The sequence below is a fragment of the Chiroxiphia lanceolata genome, chromosome 20 (assembly GCF_009829145.1).
Source record: "Chiroxiphia lanceolata isolate bChiLan1 chromosome 20, bChiLan1.pri, whole genome shotgun sequence".
Lineage (NCBI taxonomy): Eukaryota > Metazoa > Chordata > Aves > Passeriformes > Pipridae > Chiroxiphia > Chiroxiphia lanceolata.
This window is the reverse complement of record NC_045656.1, coordinates 8,582,497-8,602,302: the sequence shown is the minus strand read 5'-3', so window position 1 is coordinate 8,602,302 and position 19,806 is coordinate 8,582,497. Positions and strand designations below refer to the sequence as shown.

The window sequence follows — 19,806 nt, the reverse complement described above, 5'->3', positions numbered from 1 at the left end:
AAGGGCGGGGATATTACGTCATTCTTTCTGCCCCGCCCCCTGCTGTGGGGCCCCGCCCCCCTCTGGCGCGCGAAGCGGCGGCCGCGCACGAGGCCGGCGGGGGCGCTGCGCATGCGCGGGGCGCGGAGCCGCGAGGGCGGTGCCGCGCGTGGCGGCCGCTCCTGCGCCCGTTCGGGTCGTTGGTCGCTGCGGTCACGGGGGGGACCGGGACCCGCGTGTCCCGGCCGGCCTGGGGTCCTCCAGGGCCGAGCAGCCACAGCCCTTTACATCGGCTGCTGCAGGTGCTGAACTCGGAGATAAGTTAAGTTGTAGTGTTTTGCAGCTCTCGTGACGTTTCGTACGTTTTCCCGGCTCTGTTGAGGAAAGAAGATGGCTCATCCTGTCCCTCTTCCGTTTCCATGCCCAGTCCAGCTTGGAAGTATAAAAGGGGACTCCCTGGAAGCTGAGCTGCATGACTATGTCAGGGAAGGGAACTATGTGAAAGTGAAGAAGCTTCTGAAAAAAGGTAACAGCTAAGTTCAGGCAAGTAGTGACAGAAAAGATTTACTTTTTCCTGTATACTTTTATGTCTGGTAAAAAACAGTCATCAACTGCCTGCACAGTTCAGTTTTCTGAGTGAAATATGTATATATAAATAATTTTGTGTGTATATATATACACACAAAATGATTTATAGTCGCCCTTTTCTGATAAGTGGGAATAGTTATTGAATAAAAAAAATCTATTAAGATATTACATTAAAATAAAATAAATTTAAAATATCAATGTAAAGAATGAAATATATATAAATAAATGATATAAAATTAAAATAGAAAGAATAAATGATCCCTGCAATCCTGGGATGAAATTTTATTTTATTTATTAAAGTAAATTTAAAAGAAAACTAATCTTTTACTCGTATGGTGCTCAGAAGGAATTGATTGAGGCATTTGTAAAACTGAAACTCTGAAAGTCTGCGATAGAAATACTCTCTTTAAACGGGGTATTTATTCAAGCAAAGCGCTTGAGGAGTGTTTTAGGTACTGGTGTTTTCACATCCTGATTTGTAAGCAGATAGGAACAGGGGATTGTGTAAATGAAACCCAATTCTTAATACAGTTTTATTTCTGTTTTACGATCAAGGACGTCAGTGGGTTGCGCTGTTCCAGAGCTGCGACATCTCCGTGTTCGCGGGTGCGGGGGCTGCGCGGGGCGGGGCCCGCTCCTCCGCCAGCCTGCGGGCGCGCGTCTGATTGGACAGCCGCGGCAGAACATGCAAAAGAGGGGGGCGTGTCCCGAAAACTGGCCCACGCGGCCGCGCCGCGCGCGTTCCCGTGGGGCTCCGGCCGCACTCCCGTGCGACGGGCGCTGGGTGGGGGCGCGGGGGCCCCTTTTGGGTATGCTCGGGGTGGGTGTTTTGGGGTGTCCGTGTGTTCGCGGGCGGTGCGCGCGGGTGTGGTGCGAGTGTTTGTGGCTGCTGAGTTAAGACTATACTTTCAGGGATCATTTCTGTAGTTGGTCACTAGAGGAGAGTGATCTTCCCTGATCGGCGTCACAAGCCACGAGGAGGAGTGGGGTGTTCTCTCCTGAGCGCGAAGCGGGCGGGCGGTGCTGCTTGGGCAGGAGCCGCTCGCCATTGATGACCGTTCTCGGTGTCCTTAGTGATGCCGGGAGGGAGAGAACACGGGCTGAGTGGTTTGTGATCCTTCTTTTATTCTGGTTCAAAAACAGAGTTAAAGTGGGGATAAAGGGATTTACACTGACCAGCAGGATCACGCAGCCCTTCGCTGCTTCCTGCGCGCAGTAGTGACACAGTGCGGGCGATCCCCAACCAGTCAGGGGGGTGCTGTGGAGTTGTCTCTCAACTCTGTCCGGGATTCACCTGTCGTTAGGTGTTGTGGGAACCTGCGTCACTCAGGCTGGACCTGGAGCGTGGTAAACCTTTCATCAGAGTCCGACGGGAGTTAGGGAGAAACCGCTCCATGCTGTGCTCTCTGTGCCGCGCAGAGCCACGGAAGACGGGATATGTCAGGTTGGATCCTGGAGCCAAAGGGTGTCTGCTGGGACGGGGAGACTGCTCAGTGTTGTTCTGTATGGCGTGGAGGTCCGTGATGCTTTGGCTTGATCCAGAGATGTAAAGTGTTCATTAAGTGGTGCCCTGTGGAGTGGTTCTTGTTGTTAGTAAGTGTGTGCCTGGAAGTCTCGGGAGCGCCTGGAAGTCAGTGCACCCCTTCGGCGCCAGGCGCCAGTCGTACCGGGCTGCTGGTGTCGGTGCCCGGGCTCTTGTCCTCTGTCGGCGCGGGGCGAGTGAGGACGGGGCTCAGACGGTCCCTTCTATCGTGTCGCGACAACGGGCACAGCCCGGGGCGGGGAGGGGCAGAGGGGCGGCTGCGGGCGCGCGTCTGATTGGACAGCCGCGGCAGAACATGCAAAAGAGGGGGGCGTGTCCCTCAGTCCACCACGCGCGTGTCGGTTCCGCGCGCCACGCGCGCTCCCGCGGCGGCAGAGGCTGTGCGGGGGCGCGGGGACCCGTCCCGGGTATGCTCGGGGTGGGTGTTTTGGGGTACCCGTGTGTTGGCGGGTGGTGCGTGCGGGTGTGGTGCGGATGTTGGTGGGTGGTGAGTTAAGACTATACTTTCAGGGATCATTTCTGTAGTCGGTCACTAGAGGAGAGTGATCTTCCCTGATCGGCGTCACAAGCCACGAGGAGGAGTGGGGTGTTCTCTCCTGAGCGCGAAGCGGGCGGGCGGTGCTGCTTGGGCAGGAGCCGCTCGCCATTGATGACCGTTCTCGGTGTCCCTTGTGATGCCGGGAGGGAGAGAACACGGGCTGAGTGGTTTGTGATCCTTTTTTTATTCTGGTTAAAAATAGAGCTTAAAGTGGGAGTGAGGAGGTATTCCACGATCAGGGCGTTTCCCTGCGAGCTCAGTCCCTCGGCTGCCTCTCCAGTCCGGAACGGGCAGCACTTAGTTTCTCACAACCCCCGTAGTAAATTTTTAATATCTGACAATACAGGCTGCCTGGGCCTGTTTTAGGATTTACTGTCCAATGGGCTGAGCTTTTTCAGTGAAAATAAATGCTTTGGAAGCTCGTAGTACGTGGTGGTGCATTTACTCGGTGGTGACTTGGTGCACTGGAGTTGTTACTGATCATAGAATCACACAGTCACTGAGGTTGGCAAAGCCCTCGAGTCCAACGATTCCCCCAGCACTGCCATGTTACCACTAGCCCATGTCCCCAGGTGTCACAGCCACATGTTTTATAAATCCCTAGAGAGATTTGTAAGCGCAGCCACTGCTCTGAGCAGCTTGTGCCACTGGTAACCTTTTTGGTGAAGAAATTTTTCCTAATATCCAACCTAAGCCCGCCCTGGTGCAACTTGAAGTCGTTTCCTCACATCTTGGCACTTGCTACTCGGGAGAGGAGACCAGCCCCTACCTGCTACACCCTCCTGTCAGGGAGTTACAGAGAGCGAGAAGGTCCCCCCAGAGCCTCCTTTTCTGCAGGCTGAGCCCCTCCAGCTCCCTCGGCCGCTCCTGGTGCTCCAGCCCCTTCTCCAGCTCTGTTCCCCTCCCTGGACATGCTCCAGCCCTTCAATGTCTTTCTTGTCCTGTGGGGCCAAAAACTATACAGAGAATTGGAGGTGCAGCCTCACTAGTGCTGAGTACAGGGGGACGGTCACTGCCCTGGTCCTGCTGGTCACACTGTTGCTGGTACAAGCCAGGATGTCACTGCCCTTCTTGGCCACCAGAACGCATTGCTGGTTCGTGTTCAGCCGCCGCCACCCAGCACTCACAGGTCCTTTCCGTCCAGGCAGCTTTCCAGCCGCACTTCCCAAAGCCTGTAGCAGGGAGTTGTTGTGACCCAAGTGCATCCATCAGAAAGGGACGGGGGAATAGGGAGAACCCGCTCGGGATTCGCCTTCCACGGTGCGTTGTGACCCCAGCGCGGGGCGGGCACGGCGGCTCCACCACGAGCCGTGGGGGGGGGCGTGGGCGGAGCCGCACAGCCGCCCGCGTCTGATTGGACAGCCGCGGCAGAACATGCAAACGAAGGGGGCGTGTCCCGAAAACTGACCCTCGCGGGTGGCGAGCGCTCCCGTGGAGCTCCGGGCGCGCTCCCGTGCGGCGGGCGCTGGGTGGGGGCGCGGGGACCCCTTTTGGGTATGCTCGGGGTGGGTGTTTTGGGGTGTCCGTGTCTTGGCGGGCGGTGCGTGCGGGTGTGGCGCGGCTGTTGGGGGGTGGTGAGTTAAGACTATACTTTCAGGGATCATTTCTGTAGTTGGTCACTAGAGGAGAGTGATCTTCCCTGATCGGCGTCACAAGCCACGAGGAGGAGTGGGGTGTTCTCTCCTGAGCGCGAAGCGGGCGGGCGGTGCTGCTTGGGCAGGAGCCGCTCGCCATTGAAGACCGTTCTCGGTGTCCTTAGTGATGCCGGGAGGGAGAGAAGACGGGCTGAGTGGTTTGTGACCCTCTTTTTTATTGTGGTTCAAAAAACAGTTTGACTTTAAAAAAGCGTCTGATTTCACCACACTGTTGTTGTGACAGACTCCTCATCCTGCTCTGTCAGACTCATCACCTTCCACTAGGTTCTTCCCTTGCTCTTTCCTCGTTAATGAATGGAATTCACTATTTTGGGCCAAGTCGCTTAAATAACACAACACTTGCCTAATTCCTGTTTGCTACTTAAGAATAATTCAGGTATTTATTAATGCCCTCCTCTGGTGTTATCTGTGCTCATCCACCCGTGCTTACAGAGATGGATATGGAAGTTATACATCTCATATGTAAGTTCTTATATGTACTTACAAATACATATATGTACACAAAAGTGCATATATATATATGTACATATGTATATATACATATATATACATATACACATATATATACATATGCACATGTATATGTATATATATACATATACACACATATATATGTATATATATACAAGTATATACATATATATGTATAATGTGCTTATATGTACATATATGTACATAAAATGTACTTACATGTAATATTTAATGTAATATATAAAGAATATACTTATATGTACATAAAAAGAATGTACATGTAAAGAATGCAATATATATAATATATATTATGTATGAAATATAATATATGTGTAATATATATATTTATATATCATATTATCATATTTATATATATGTACATGTCATGTCATATAAAGAATGGAATACATAAAGAACGTACTTATATGTACATATATGTACATATGATGTACTTATATGTAAATATAAGGTATATATATGTACATATAATGGACTTATAATGGACTTATAAATACACATTTGTAAGTACATAAGCACTTACTCCTTACTTAGACAGTACATATAAGTTCATGTAAGCACCATCTTTTATTATTATTTTTATTTAAAATAATTGTGCACAAGCAATGCCTGATACACATAGAAAGTCGCAAGGAAACTCATTTGTTCTTTTTTTCAATTTCTGTTACTATATTTTCATACCTGCGGTGCCTCAGGGGGAGGAATATCATCATCAGGATCAGTGGGTTTTTGTTTGGGGTGAGGGGGGAACGAGCACCACCTCGGAATCTTCTGTTTCCTCCGTAGGTGTTTTGGTTGATGCCGTGAATTCCATGGGCCAGACTTGTCTCTTCACTGCTGCCGTGCTGGGTCTCAGTAAAATCGTGGATGTGCTGTTGGATTACGGCTCGGACGCCAATCAGTTAAGTATAAAATGCTTCTCTTTTTAAAACCAAAGTGAATATTTAACCTTTTAGTGGGTTTGGTCAACCTGATGCCCAGTATTCACTGTACATAAAATGAAAAAGGATTAAGATGCACGTTGCTGTTTTAGCCAAAGCTCCTCGGAGGTGAGTGTGTAATTTTCCTTATTTGAAGAGGAATTTTGTTACTTGGGGGTACATAAACATTCCAGATGTGCTGCTTTTCCCCCCTGCACTGGTGAGTGGAGCAGGGATAGACCCAAACATGAAACATTCCTGCTTTGCTGTTCCTCAGTCGCTGTCTCGACGGGAGCACCCCAGTCCATGCAGCTGCTTTCTCAGGAAACCAGTGGATCCTCAGCAAGCTGCTGGATGAAGGAGGTGACCTGAGAGCCCATGATAAATATGGGAGAACTCCTCAGCACTGGGCTTTGTCAGCCAGGAAGGAATGCAGTGCCCAGGTATGTGTGTGAACACCTGAATACGTGCTCACATCCTCATCTCAACCTGGAGAAACTCCGACATTCCAGGGAGAAACCCTTGGCTTGAATAAAGTTACATGTTAGAAAATTCTCAACGTGCTAGATAATTATTCAGCCTTATTTTTCAACGTCAAAAATGGTATTTTGAGGTCTTCATGACTTGAGCTGTTTAACTGAGGTGTTGCTCAGCTGTGGGGATGTGTCTGTGGAACTTGTTAGGACCCGAAGTGAGCAAGGAGAGAACAACAGACCTTTGTTCTCCTTGTTTTCCACCCCTGATGTGCAGGTTTTTTGTGTGGATGTGCCACTCAGGAGTGACCCTGAAGTAGTTTTCAGGTGTATCCCAGTCTGTGCATGAACAGTGCCAGCAAGTGGATCATTTTTGCAGTGATATGTGACATCAGAAAGGCTTATTCATGACTGCAGTATTGATTTAAAGCTCATGATACTCCTCTTTCCTGTTATTACAATGCTCCTCTTAAAAAGAAATGTGATATTACAATTTTCTACAGGTGAAGTCTTGCAAGTTTGTCACCTAATATTTGAAGTAAGCTCTTCTTCCATTTTCATGTAATTGATTTTCTTCAGTTTTTTTCGTGTATGCATCTCTCAAAATACCACTTAAATATTGCGAGTAACCAGTTATTTTTTTCAGTAGTCATGACTTATTAATTTTAAGTGGTTTATCTCATTCTGAAGTAACTTCTTTTATTTTTTTTTTCCTCTCCCCTTCCTCTCCAGATGCTGGAATTTATCCAACAGTGTACACTGCACATGCAGGCTGCCATTCAGAATTTCCCCTCTGATCTGCTCAGGAAAGTTGGCTCATCAAAGGCTCTGGTCTCCAGCCCCTCGAGGTTTGGTGGCCTTGTCCAGGGGTAAGAAGATATTCTGCTTGCACATTCTATTGTCTTAAAATTAACAATTGTATCTTTTTGACAACATCCACTGTGTGTCAGGAATGATGGTACTTTTTATTCCTGTTGGCTCAGCTCCAAATGGCAACTCGATGGTTGTAAATATCTGTATATTAAGAGGAACTCTTGAAATCAGTATATAAAGCACTGGATTTTAGTAGCATTAAAGTGGTGATAACATGAAGTAGTTTGTTTCTTGGCTTTTTAAGGTCACTGCGGATCTTTTGGGGGCGTTTCCAACTGTTTCAAGAGCTTTTGTGTCAGCTACATGTTGGGAAAAATACATACTTGTGAATGAAAAGCAATGCAAGATGCCTGTGTGTGGGTGTATATATATATATTTATTGGCTGTCTTGCTTAAAAAACAAATACATATCATAACACAAGCGTATTTAAAAAGGTTTAATGAGTTGCACAATAATTTGGAATTTTAACATCCACATTACACGTGTGGGTCCAGTCTAATGCAACATTTGAATTACGTGGCTGTTGCAGAAATTCTGCTTTTATTTTTTTTCTCTCTAGATTTGTATTTTTCTCCAAGCCTTGGCATAATAATTACTCTTCTTGCTTGTGTTTTTGCTGTTCAGAAACATTGACAGTGCTTTGGGTAGATTACTGAAAGGAGAGGCCAGTGTAGCCAAGAACATTTACAGCTTCGGTTTTGGGAAGGTAAGATCCTGGGGGTGATGGTTTTCTAAAGATGTTAGAACAGCTTTTCAGACTCACAGTGATTATCGCACCTGTTGCTATTTTTAACTTTTAGTGCATTCTTATTTCTACTGAAATGGTGGGAAAAAACCCTGTGAAAAGCAGGAAAACTCAGGCCTTTAGTGGTTAATGGGCCCTGTCGGAGGAGGCAGTTTTGGAACAGGCAGTAGAGACTCCTGTTAAATGTCACCTCTGGGAGGTCCCAGTGACTGGTTCTGATTTCCCTGTTTCAGCTTCATTGAAAAGTTAAGTTTTTGACACTGAAACCTCAACATTTCGTGCTGGTGTTTGGGCTGATGCTTCTGGTGCAGTGATTGCACCGATGTCATTAATGAGCTCGGGGCAGACGTGATGGGTTTTGGGAACTCTTGCACATCCCTTTGGTTATGCCCTGTTCCAGTTCTATCTTGCAGGCAATGGGCACCTGGGCTACTTGGCATCTCTCCCAATTATTGGGGAGAAAGAAGTGGTTCAGGCAGATGATGAACCAGCATTTTCTTACCACGTTGGGCCGTTCATGATCATGACCAAGTAAGTGGGATCAGAGGGATTTTAGCCCCTCTCTTACTATTGCACAGCAGGTGGTTGTGCCAGTGCTTTGTTTGGATAGTTTTCCACGTCCATTCTATATTTATTCACTGTTTCCTTGCTTGCACCTTGTTTTCTGCATTCACTGATTAACATCAGACTCCCTTGGTGTCTGAAAGGACAAGAGCAACCTACAGGCAATTTTAACCCAATTATGGCTAATCACTGATTGCAGTGTTTCAGTGTTGATTCCTTTGTGGTGGGAAATATGGTTGGAGTTGCACAGATTGTGTTGTTCAGCATTTAGCCCTTGTAAATAAATATTAGGCCAGGCCTCCTGATATGCATGTTGGCAGCCCAGTTGCTCAAACCTGTGGTGAAAGGAGAGCTGCAAGGGCAGACTGAGCCTTTTAAAAAAAATCTTTGGCATTGTGTGTTAATTACTGTGTGTTGAGCAAGTAGTTCTGTCTCTGGTGTTGTGTGTTAATTGCTGTATATTAAGCAAATAGTTGTGTCTCAGAGGCACCCAGAGAGCTGACAAATTGGTGATTTAATCTTCCCAAAGCTGTCACTTGTGTCACAGTGGGCTGATGTCCTTTAGTGAAAGGAGTTTTGGAGTGCCCTTATTCTTTACCTGGGGTCATGGAAAGGTGTTTTTGGACAGTGAAAATCAGCCTTAGCAGGGTGTGTTTATTGCCAGTTTGAAAGAGTAGATGCAATAGCCAGGATACTCAATAACAGCAGGAGGCAGCACCAGAGCATTTCAGAATTACAAAATTCCTCATAAAAAAATTGCATAACTGTAAAAAAATACTGCAGGGAGCACCTGGTGGAAATTCCTCTCCTCCTCCTTGTAGCCTCGTGTGGGGAGGCAGCAGAGTGACAGTGAAGGAACTGGGCTTCCAGCCCCCTCAGCACAGCTGGAAGCTGCGCTTGGCCGACCTCCTCCTGGCAGAGCAGGAGCACAGCAGGTGGGGAAGGATGTTCCTCCTGGGGTTTGGGTGTCCCCAGGGATGGGAGGGATGGGATTCACCTCGGGAGGACTGGCAGGCTGGGCTTGCACTTTCTTTCCAGTTAAAAAAACACAGTTCTCTCCTCTTGTCTCTTCCCACTCCTAAAATCTGTTCTTTTAAAATCATATATTTCAGTGAAAAGTGAAAAGCATTCGTGTTATGTTGATAACTCCCGTCCTTCTGGGTGGTTTTTTTTTCTTCTTTCAATCTCAGATTTGCCTTACAATTTTTTTTTTCCCTCTCCCTTTGCAGCAAACTCCGCCATCCTCACTTGCTCCAGCTCATGTCTGTTTGTCTGTCCAGTGACCTGGAGAAAACCCGTTTAGTGTATGAAAGGGTTCACTTTGGCTCCCTGTACAGCATCCTGCATGAAAGGGTAACTGGAATGCTTGGGTTTTAAACAGTAATTAATTAAGTTTAGTAACTACATCCAACATCTTCACTCAAAGAAAAAGAAGACAAAATCCTCAGTCATGTATCTGAGTTTCTGTTGTGGTTCTTATTTTTTTTAATCACTGATCTCTGTTTTATCTTTGTCATTTGATGTTTCCCTCCTTTTCTTTTTTTTCAGTTGAGTTATTTTATTTCTTTTAACTGTTTGAGTGCAGACATCTAAATTACTTGGAAGATATTGCAGTCCTAGGCGAGGGATTATAAGAGCTCATTCTGCTTCAGAATTTTGGCACAGCCAATATATTTTTCGCTCTTAATTATTTAAGGTATTGCTGTTTGGTTGGTACTGAGAACAAACGAGTGCAATTCATCTGACTTTTCATTTTCAGCACAGTGTATTTCAGTTGGCTTCGTTTGCTGCCTTCTGCACTGTGATGATCACCCCTGGCTCGAGCTTTAAAGCCCTGCAGTGTAAATTTGGTGGCTCTGGGGTGTTTTTTTCCAGCGTACAGAGTTCCCAGTGCTGCAGACAGAGACCATCCTGCACGTGCTGCTGCAGGTCATCGACGCCCTGCGCTTCCTGCACTCCCGGGGCTTCATCCACCGTTCCCTGTCCTCCTTTGCCATCCAGATTGTCTCTGCTGGGGAGGCAAAGCTGTGCAACTTGGAGTACATGATACAGAGGTAAAGAACTTCCCTCGGTGCTGCTGTTAAATGGGCAAACAGAAGTTTACCTGAAACCACCCAAGATTCAACACCTCGTGGAACTGGTGGTAATTAAGTGCCACCGGTGATACAAAGAGTGTTTCTTTTGTAAGGGACATCGTTCCTTTCCTCTGTTAATTATTACTGAAGTTCTCTTCTAAGCACACCTGTACATTGAAAAATAAATGCTGGCGGGGTAGGTGGCACCTTCTTGCATTTTTATCCATGGCCAGAGCTGAAGGGTTGTTTGTAAAGCTCCTGTTGGGAAATGCTCAGCTTTTCCTTCATTCTTTTTGAGTGCAAATTTGTTGCTTTCCCCAGAAAGTCTTTGCCAAAAAGACATTTACTGGAGTGGAAATATTGCATTTGCGTATGGAGGTATTTAAGCTAAAAGCTGTGACACACTCAGGTGTTTAATTCCTGAAGATACACCTTGTAGATGAGCGTGAGCATGCTGTGTGTCCCAATTTATGACTTTTTTCCCCCCTTTATACAGCAAAGACAGTGGAGAACACAGTGATCTGACCCGAATTCCTGTCCCAGTCCAGCTGTACAGGTGGTGCTCTCCTGAAGTTGTCCTTGAGAGGACTGTCACAGTCAAATCAGATGTTTACAGCTTCTGTGCAGTGCTGCAGGAGGCCTTGACAGGTAAATCCACAGCTCTGGGCTCTGAGGGCTCATCCAGAGTTAACTTGAAAAACAAACCAGGCAAAAAAAAAAAAAAAAAGAAAACCCAAACCCAAATGTTAGTGACAATAACAAAGATTACTGGAAACTTCTGTAAAATGTAATCAGAAAGCTTAAAATTGTGTAGCTTAAGGATGAGATTGACGTTGGTATTAGAGAAACACAATTTTGTGTGGTTTCCTGCCGTTTATTTTTCTTCTTCATAATATTCAGTTAACTCTTTGCAGTGTCCACAATGAGCTTGGGCAGCTTTCATGTCTTTGATCACTGTAATAACTTAGAGATAAGTTACTGTTAACACAGATAATGCATTGTTACTGTTATTGCAAGTAATGTAATGTATGTTTTGTATTTACTGTGATTACTTTGACAGTGAAATGGGATAAACAATTACCCTAAAAATAAATTCCTCTATTAGCTGGTTGGTAATGAGGAATCCAGAGCAGTTGTTTGCAGTGTCACTGTCCTTTAGAGATTGCTGTCAGCTCCCTTTAAAGCCTCCAGTGTTGGAATAAGATGGGGAGGAGATGCTCATTTGGTTCATGACAGCAGCTGTAAATTAGGGGATGGGAAGGCAATAATGCTCCTGTTTTTCTTTTAATTAACACTGATTTACAGCTGGTGACATAAAGTCTGTACTTGTGTCTTGCAGAGAGCCCCCCCTGGAAAGGTTTTGAAGACTCAGTTATTAAGCAGCTCATGATTTCAGGGGAGCAGTTGGAAGCAGATGTCAGGCTGCCTATGCTCTATTATGATGTTGTCAAGTCAGGGCTTGAACCTAAGCAGAGGAACCGCTCCATGAAGCTTCAGGATATTCAGTATATACTGAAAAATGACTTAAAGGTGTCTTCCAGGATTGTAATCTTTCGGTTTTGTGTCCATTCAGATTCAAGTTGTTGTGCTTCAGTCTGGGTGGGAGGCAATCCAGCACTGAGTATTTAATCTTGGAGGGAAACCACCTTAGAAGAGAAGGCAGAGACACTGAGCTGTCAAATATAGCTGTATTTTTTTATTCCTTTTTTTTTTTTTTTTGGTGTTTCAGGACTTAGTTAAATCTCAGAGTGGTCATGCTGATGACATATCAAAAGCACGAAGACCTGCTGTTTTTGCAGACGTGAACATCTGTTGGGCATCAGCTTTTAGCTGCCAGAAGAGAACAGTGGAATTCCAGGAAAAAGAGACAGCCACGGCTGGTGAGTTCCTTGTAGCAAGATGTGATGTGTCCTTTACTTAATGTGTTCCTCAGTCCATAACAATCTAACATAAGTAATTGAAATGGGAGCACTTACAGATTTGGTGACATAGTTTGAGAGTAGAAAGAAGGTGGCTTTGCATTTTAGCTGCCACTCTAATTGTTAATGTAGACTCAAGACTCTGAGCCTGGTTAATATTTGTTGTTCAGGCACACTGTTTTCAGCAGAGCTGTTAAATGCTGCTCATGTAATCTCTAAAATTAACTCCCAGATGTGCAAAAGCAGCATGTTTGATGGACTCCTAGAGAAATGGCTTAATGCTTAAAATCAAATTTTTCAGATGACTCTCCTGCCCCAAGAGACCCTGTTTTTCGTGAGGTGAACAGGGCTTTGGTGGTCCAAGAGGCATCAACCAGTGTGCAGCCAGTTGCACAGGACAAAAGTCCTGATGTGGCTTCTGAAGTCCAGACAACCCCCAGTGAGAGCGACGTGGATGAAAGTCTGTGTAGCTTTGAAATCAATGAAATCTTTGCCACTTATCCAGAAATTCACCAAGACTTCCTGGAAGGGGGATCTGGGTTAAATCAAACTCTAAAGGATGCAGAAAGGCAGCAGAAGGAAGAAGATAAGAGTCCCCTGGGAGTCCTGTCTGTGTCCTCTGGAGCATCCTGTGAGGATGAGGAGGACAGTGACTCCTCGGAGTCGGGCAGTGAGTTCACTGCAGAGGAGGAGGAGGAGGAGGTGAGTGAGGCCTCTGACCTGGCACAGGGGAGAGGAGATGCTGGGAGAAGAGGGAACAGTCCTTCCCCAAATGAGCAGCACATCAGCAAGTGTGTCCTTAATATAAAGATTATTCAGAGCATGTTGCAGCAGGCAGCAGATTCCCTGTGCAGGACAGAGGAGAACCTGGACAGATTAAAGGCCATTGGAAAGCAAAAGAAGCTGCTCCAAAAAATCAGAATGAGTCAGCTTTCTAAGCAGAGTTTTCAAGAAGGACACTGTAACAGGTCTGATGATGCTTCCCAGAACACCAGTCACCCTTTTTGGGGAGTGAACACATTTTTACCCAAAGCTGTGGGTCCACCATCCAGTGACTGTATTCCACCCCCCATGACATGTCAGGCACAAGGAGTGTTGGGGGAAGACAATTTCCAGGCTGTTCCAAAGACAGCCAGGGAAACACAGGCTGTTCAAAATGAAAAGAGGAAGAGTAAAATTGAAAACAACCATCGTGATCTTGGCTGCAGCGTGAGGAAAAGCCTGGATGATCAAATGAACCTAAACCACGAGGTAAAATGTAAAATGTTGAGCAGCATGGCTGTGTTTATAGCTTCTGTGTTCCTTAGCAGGTGAAGAGATGTTGGGTTGGATGGTGTCCAAGGGGAGGGATGAACTGTCTTTTAAAATATATGCACATACCATGTGCATTATATATAGGAATGAAAACAGTCAGCTCAGCAGTGCAACAGTATTGTTTCCTCTTTCTCCCCACTCCTCCCAGCACAATACTAGCCCAGTATAAAATCCTGTAGTAAAATGGAGATTGGCCAGGGAAAAGGCCAAGTGGAGAAAGACTTTTGTTTGCATTGAGGTCTGAGCTGTCATTAGTAAGGGCTTCTGGATCATTTTCAGTATTAAATACAAGTAGCCCAAAGAGAAAGAGAGAAATTCATGTACAGATCTGCTGTGGGAATAATCTTGAGTCATTTAGGTCCCCTCATCCCCCTGGAAACCACATGTTTTGATAGTCTGCCTGCCTACATATGAACCCTGCTGTAAATCCTGGGCAGGGTATTTGCTAGGCTGAGGCCTGGGTTTGTCATCCTCTCTCCCGAGCAGTGCAGCTAAAATATAACCCAGGAAATCAAGTTTGCACGGTCTGCTTCTTAGTGTATCTCACAGACAGCTCAACTAGTAATTGCCAGAATGCCCAATGTGTGCTGAATCACGGCTTGTTGGACTCATTTCAGCATTTACTCCCACGTGGATCTGCAAGATGCCAAAAAAAGTTGAACTTGCAGTGTCAGAGAGGAGCTGATTCACATCCTGCAGCAAGAAGTGAAGAATGGGGATGGTGAGTTTTGATGGTGGTCGTAGAAGATTTAATTCTGACAGATTCCTCTTGAGAGAGCCCCTGTCAGAGGGAGACACACGAGGATCAAGGCTGGCATTAAATGTTCTTCAGTAAGCCAGAAGCACAGTGAGGACCCTGCTGTGAGTCACTGGCAGCTGCAGAGCTGAGGGGGAGCTGCTGTGACAGGGCAATTTAAGAGGGCTGGTGAAAAGATTTCAGATGCCTCTGTGAGGGAGGTCAGTGGCCCAAAACTACCAGTGCCTGAGGAGAGCAATCTGGTGAGTTACCTGGAAGGCTGGTTCTCCTTTCTGGGCACAGCCTCATTCAGTTCCCAGTAGAAATACTTTTAATGTCATCTCTTTGTATTTCTGAGTTTGAGTGGAAATCACATGTTAAAAGCACCTGGCAAAACTTGTGCAAATTAAGGTATCTTACCTGGAAGGTTGGAAAGATGAGGATAGATACCTCCTTCAGTCTTTGGGTTAAATCAGTCAGGAAAACTTGCAGTTTTAAAATCGATTCATGACCCATTTGGATCAGTAAGACCTGTTGGTAAAGGATACAGTTGGTTAGAACAGAAATATTCCTGTGGTCAGAGGGTCAGGTTAGGGTTAGGATTAGGTTGGTGGCAGGGTGGTTGTTACCCAAGGCTGAAGTTGTCCACTGATCACCGGAATAAAACACATCTCCACATGATTCATTGTCTGAGTGTTTATAGAACTGCATCATCTGAAGGCAGTGACAGCTTTTGAGATCTAGAGTTTAATGTACAGCTTGTCTGGTTAATCTGTAATAGACCTAAATAACTGTCTGTGCTTTCTAAGCTTCTGACAGCTCAATCTGCTGGATCTGCTGGGTTGTTAAAAGGCTGAGAGCACACGTGTTCTAATTAATGTTAAAACAACTTCTAGTCTTTTACTGGCTGGGGAATACTTAACACAATACACTTGTGCATTAACAGAGGTTGTGCATTTCATAACCATTTATTGCAGGAGCTATTCAAAGCCAAGATCTGAATTTTACGGCAAAAAAATAACTGAGGAGAGGAGGATGATGCAACCAGACTGGAGGAGTAAGTAAATCACTGTTAAATCAGCATTAATATCAAGTCTTACTGCAGTGCATTAAAACTTAATGCTTCGTTTCTTAATGAAGAAAGGTCTGTTTGCCTTAATTGCTGAAGATCTCTTGGATTGTTCTTGGATGAAAACCAAGTGAGTGGGATCCTGTGTCTTGCACATTCGGAGCATAAAATAATCACAACCACATTAAGATTGTTTGATTTCTGTAGCTGAAGGAATTTCTAGCCTTGTTTTGGACAGTGTGTGGATTTAGGAAGGGCAGGATGGCAGTGACCAGTGGATGGCAGCACGGGCATGGATAATAGAGGATCGAACTAACCAAAACTGTTCACGTAAAGACTTGTCCATATCAAATTCCTGCAGGTTTTAAAGCTTCCCTTAAAATAGAAGGGAATGTTTAGCTCTTTTCACGACAAAGGCGTTTACAAGGTATAACTTGAGCATTTCCAAGTCTGCAGGCACAATGAAACACGGGGAATGCTTCGAAGGTCCAGGTTCTGTTATGTGAACTGACAGCTTTGTTCATTTTGTGTTGTAGCTGAAGTGAAGCGAATGGCCAGAAGAGTGGCCTCAGGAGAGCTGGAGCTCAGCTGTCCCTGCCCAGCCAGTGAAGGGACATCTGAAAGTGAAGCAGAGAGTGCAAAGGAACCCTTCCAACATGTCACTGCTAGAGCCCAAAAAAGACAAGCCCAGCAAAGATGCAAGTGGCAGCCGGGGGATGATGTTGTGCCCTGGAATCCTGGCAGGGAGGAGAGAACTGAATCCGAGGAGAGTGATCTGGAGTCTGCACTCAGAAGTTCTGCAGGTGAGGTTGAGGAGCAAAGAAAACCTTTCTTCTTTTTTTGTCTCCCATCTCCAATCGGTTCTCAGCTTCTGTGATTTTGTGACAAGAATTGTCAGTGTTATCTTGCAGAGTAGTGCCCCCCAAGCAGGTCAATCACTCAGTCTTTGATGAACATAAAGAATAGAATGAGTATTAGGTGTTAATAGGGGGAGGTAACTCCCAGTGAGCTTGGAGACCCTTCATCACCATTGATTACTGTCATGTACCAGCATGGGAGACCCAAAGTTTACAGCTCCACCAGTGTTTTCACACTTTATTTCTTTCAGTCTGAGCACAGAGATGCTTTTTCTGTAGCAGCTTAGTGGGTAGTGCTTTTGTAATACTTATGGATAAAGGAACAAGGAAAGGTTCCCCTGCCTGGATTAATGAGGGGAGCATTTAAATGTCATCGTTTCTCCGTGTTCCTGACAGACAATTAGTGTTACTGTCTGCTCTCATTGATATTCCATCAGTGGCTCAGATCACCCCATGTTATTTTTTGCTTAATAATTTTTTTCCATTCTGACATCCTAGGGAGGAGGTGCCAGTTGCCATCACAGGATGAACAAGCAGAGTCTGGAATAACCATTCATAAGAACTCAGTCCTTCCTCAACAAGTTGAGAATCTCTCTAGGGTATGTACAGAAATCCAAGGAATCCAGGTGCAGTTAGTTGTCTGTGGAACAGTTCAGCCTGGCTGCTGATCTGAGTAACAATCTCCCTTTTTTTGTTGTTGTTTGGTTCTACAAACCATCAAGGTAATGTAAGGAACAGATAATGTAATGCAGGATGAAACTCAGAGTGAGCAAAGTCTGTGGAATTTCAATTTGCTCTGTTGTTTATTGAGTGAAATGTGATTTCTTTATTAATAGAGTGGGGAAAGCATCTCAGGTAATGATGTCTTTCACAGGGACATTCGAGGGAATTGCATTGTTCCCTTAGTTCACCTCCTGATGTGTCTGAAGAATTCTTCACTCCTGATTATTTCCTTCCTCCCCAGGGAAGTTCAGAACTAGAGGTAAAAATAACAGAAAAGACTTTGGACCTAAGTTACTCAACATGTGTAATTGTGCTCCCATTTGGTTTGGAGAGAGCTATGGAAAATGGGAGAATGATTTTTAGTTTTTATTCTTTTCTTTTGAAATAATATCTGCAAGTAAAGCTATAGATAAAACTAAGAAAATTCTAACTGTTTTTTTAAAACACATACCCTACCCCCCCCAAAAGCTCTAAACCCCCAAACAATTAAAACCCCACAAACACCCAGACTCCCAAAACAGCAGGGGTATGTTTTATTAATTTATTTACTATGTAATTGAGAAAAATTTTTGGTAGTTGATAATCTCAGCCTTTCCTTCACAGCTCTATCAATGATGGTATTCAATAGTCTTAAAAGAGTCTTCCTTAATTTCTTGAAGATTCTAAATTTTGTAGAGACTATTAAATCCAATCTTGGCTGGTTTTTGATGAGCTCTTGTTTGTCTCTCCATTCTGATTCTTGGGAACATCATCTCATGAGGGTCCTCTTGCCCTTTGCATATTCCCTGTCAGAAATTGAATTAATTTCCTTTTTTTCCCCTTTCAGACCTCAGATACTGAGGGCAAATCAGAAGATGCTTGTGAAGGACTTTTACAGAAACTGCCTAAAGATGCAAAATCAAGTGTTCAGACTTCAGGTAAATGTGCTCTTTGTTTTGAAGCATTTCTGAGTCAGGGCACTGAGTCTTGTTGCACTTACACTTTTGCCAGCAGCACTCCTGTCAAAAGGCTGGAGTTTAATCCTTTAGGGTCACTTGGTCTCTTATTCCTCGTTATTTTAGTGAGAGTTCAGGACATTGAGAATTTTGGAAGGTGAGGTTTGGCATTGCAGTACCTGAAATGTTTTTGAATGCCATGGTTTTGTACTTGCTGTGCTTCAGTTAAAAAGCCAAACCAAAAGTTGTTTGGAACCTTTTTTTTTGGTTTTTTTACCCCGAGGCTACATTTAATCTTTTTATGCAACTTGCTGTGGCGCTGGAAACTGAATTGAAGTTGTATTTACACATTAATATTCTTATTGCTAGGAGGATCTTGGGCTTAAAGACTGTAAGAGCTGATGGTGCGTGTGCAGAATAATGGAAGAATCATCATTGTTTCTCTGGTCTGTTGTCTCTTTTAGCTCAAACTTGTAAATGTTGAGATATTCCCCAGTGCTTCTGTGACTGTCTGGCAGCTGGGGTATGTTTATGAAAATGCATCTTTAAAACACATTTGTCTCTTGATAACAACAAAGGTCACAAGAACCGAAAAAAATTTAATAAAGTTGCAATTTCCTGTTCAATGAGTTTTGTTGTTTTCTTTTGTACTTGCAAAACCCAATAACGGGGAACATTTGTTATTTGTATTCAGGAGGAAAAAAGCTGTTCTGCAGCACGGGAACACAGAAGTGTGGCAGTAACAAGCTGGGAGTGAATCGACTGAGCCAAATGCCTGTAGTCAGGTAGAGAGACTCATTTTCATTGTTCCTTCAAGCATAAATTGGATGATAAAGTGTGCTCTCTTCATTAATTCTGCTTATATATCTAATATTCAAATAAGATGCCAGTGGTGGTTTTTAATGATTATCTACATATCTCAGCTCCTTGCCAAGAAAAGGACTTCACAAGTCTCAAGGGGTTTTGTCTTTTACAGTGTTCAGTGGGTTTTTCTGCTTAATGAGGGAGCTAAAATAGGAAAAATAAAGTCATGTTCATATCACAATTCCTTTTAACAGAGCAAAGCTAATTCAAATTAAGGCTTCAGTCATCTGTTTTAATTTTGTTGTGCTTTGGTTTCGGAGCTCAAGTGGCACAAAGATGGTGCCTTTTCCCCTCCCTGCTCCTGTGGGAGCAGCCTGATGGAAGTTTGCTCCCTGGATCTTGCCTGCAGGTAACATCAGCCCGTGCCTGGAGACTTGCAGGCTCATGTGTCAAACAGGAGGTTTTTATGTCCAGCGTTTTGTACATTTTGTGTTTTACTGTCAGGCAGAGAAGTTGGCCAGAGTCACCTCGTGCTGCAAGGGGGGATGTTCAGGGCAAGGATTTTTTAAGTGAAAGTCTTTGAGCAGTGGCTTTGAGGCTTTTTAAAAGCTCCAGTGCTCCCTGTAGCTCAGCTTTCCTTGTGTTACTGGAGAGCTGGAGCTGCTCACACTCTCAGTGTGGGAGTGAGAGCTCTTCTCTCTGTCAGTGTTGTCCTCCCTCCTCTCCACCTGAAAAACTGAGGTACCTGTCTCAAAGGAGGCAGAAAGTGTGGGAATGACTTGGCTTCAAGATAAAAGTTTTGGTTGCTCCCTTCACTTTGGAACTGAGCTTTTGCCAGCAGGGCAGAGAGGGCTGTTCCTCCCCAACCATCTGACTAATCCCCTCTGACCTTGAATGGCCTTGTCACAGTTTGAGAGAATACCTTACAAAACAGATCAGAGGATGATAAAACAACCTGATGATTTGTATTCATGGATTTTTATTTAACTTTCAGTTTTGCTTTGAA

The 19,806-nt window shown here is 44.9% G+C and overlaps 1 protein-coding gene and 3 non-coding genes across 6 annotated transcripts in view; all 4 read left to right on the top strand.

The window, feature by feature from the left end:
- The first annotated feature begins 145 nt into the window (after positions 1–145).
- The window catches only part of TEX14 (testis expressed 14, intercellular bridge forming factor), a 29,658-nt gene continuing 9,997 nt past the window's right edge, over positions 146–19,806 (top strand). For 2 of the 3 annotated variants that reach the window (XM_032707411.1, XM_032707412.1), the window contains exons 1-21: positions 146–281; positions 352–505; positions 5,579–5,693; positions 5,990–6,155; positions 6,918–7,054; positions 7,684–7,765; positions 8,205–8,335; positions 9,190–9,303; positions 9,598–9,721; positions 10,244–10,422; positions 10,940–11,091; positions 11,783–11,973; positions 12,173–12,323; positions 12,664–13,613; positions 14,294–14,397; positions 15,390–15,469; positions 16,018–16,284; positions 16,837–16,937; positions 17,213–17,320; positions 17,888–17,978; positions 18,691–18,781. In XM_032707411.1, the coding sequence (XP_032563302.1) occupies positions 370–505; positions 5,579–5,693; positions 5,990–6,155; positions 6,918–7,054; positions 7,684–7,765; positions 8,205–8,335; positions 9,190–9,303; positions 9,598–9,721; positions 10,244–10,422; positions 10,940–11,091; positions 11,783–11,973; positions 12,173–12,323; positions 12,664–13,613; positions 14,294–14,397; positions 15,390–15,469; positions 16,018–16,284; positions 16,837–16,937; positions 17,213–17,320; positions 17,888–17,978; positions 18,691–18,781 (3,470 nt within the window). In that variant the 5' untranslated portion in view covers positions 146–281; positions 352–369. The remainder of the gene's footprint in view (positions 282–351; positions 506–5,578; positions 5,694–5,989; positions 6,156–6,917; positions 7,055–7,683; positions 7,766–8,204; positions 8,336–9,189; positions 9,304–9,597; positions 9,722–10,243; positions 10,423–10,939; positions 11,092–11,782; positions 11,974–12,172; positions 12,324–12,663; positions 13,614–14,293; positions 14,398–15,389; positions 15,470–16,017; positions 16,285–16,836; positions 16,938–17,212; positions 17,321–17,887; positions 17,979–18,690; positions 18,782–19,806) is intronic. The other variant, XM_032707410.1, reaches the window with a different exon arrangement.
- Positions 1,464–1,676, top strand: LOC116796912. The gene has a single exon (XR_004360525.1). It is a non-coding gene; the product is annotated as a small nucleolar RNA U3 (small nucleolar RNA).
- On the top strand, positions 2,605–2,817 carry LOC116796920. The gene has a single exon (XR_004360533.1). It is a non-coding gene; the product is annotated as a small nucleolar RNA U3 (small nucleolar RNA).
- On the top strand, positions 4,230–4,442 carry LOC116796921. Its single transcript, XR_004360534.1, has one exon. It is a non-coding gene; the product is annotated as a small nucleolar RNA U3 (small nucleolar RNA).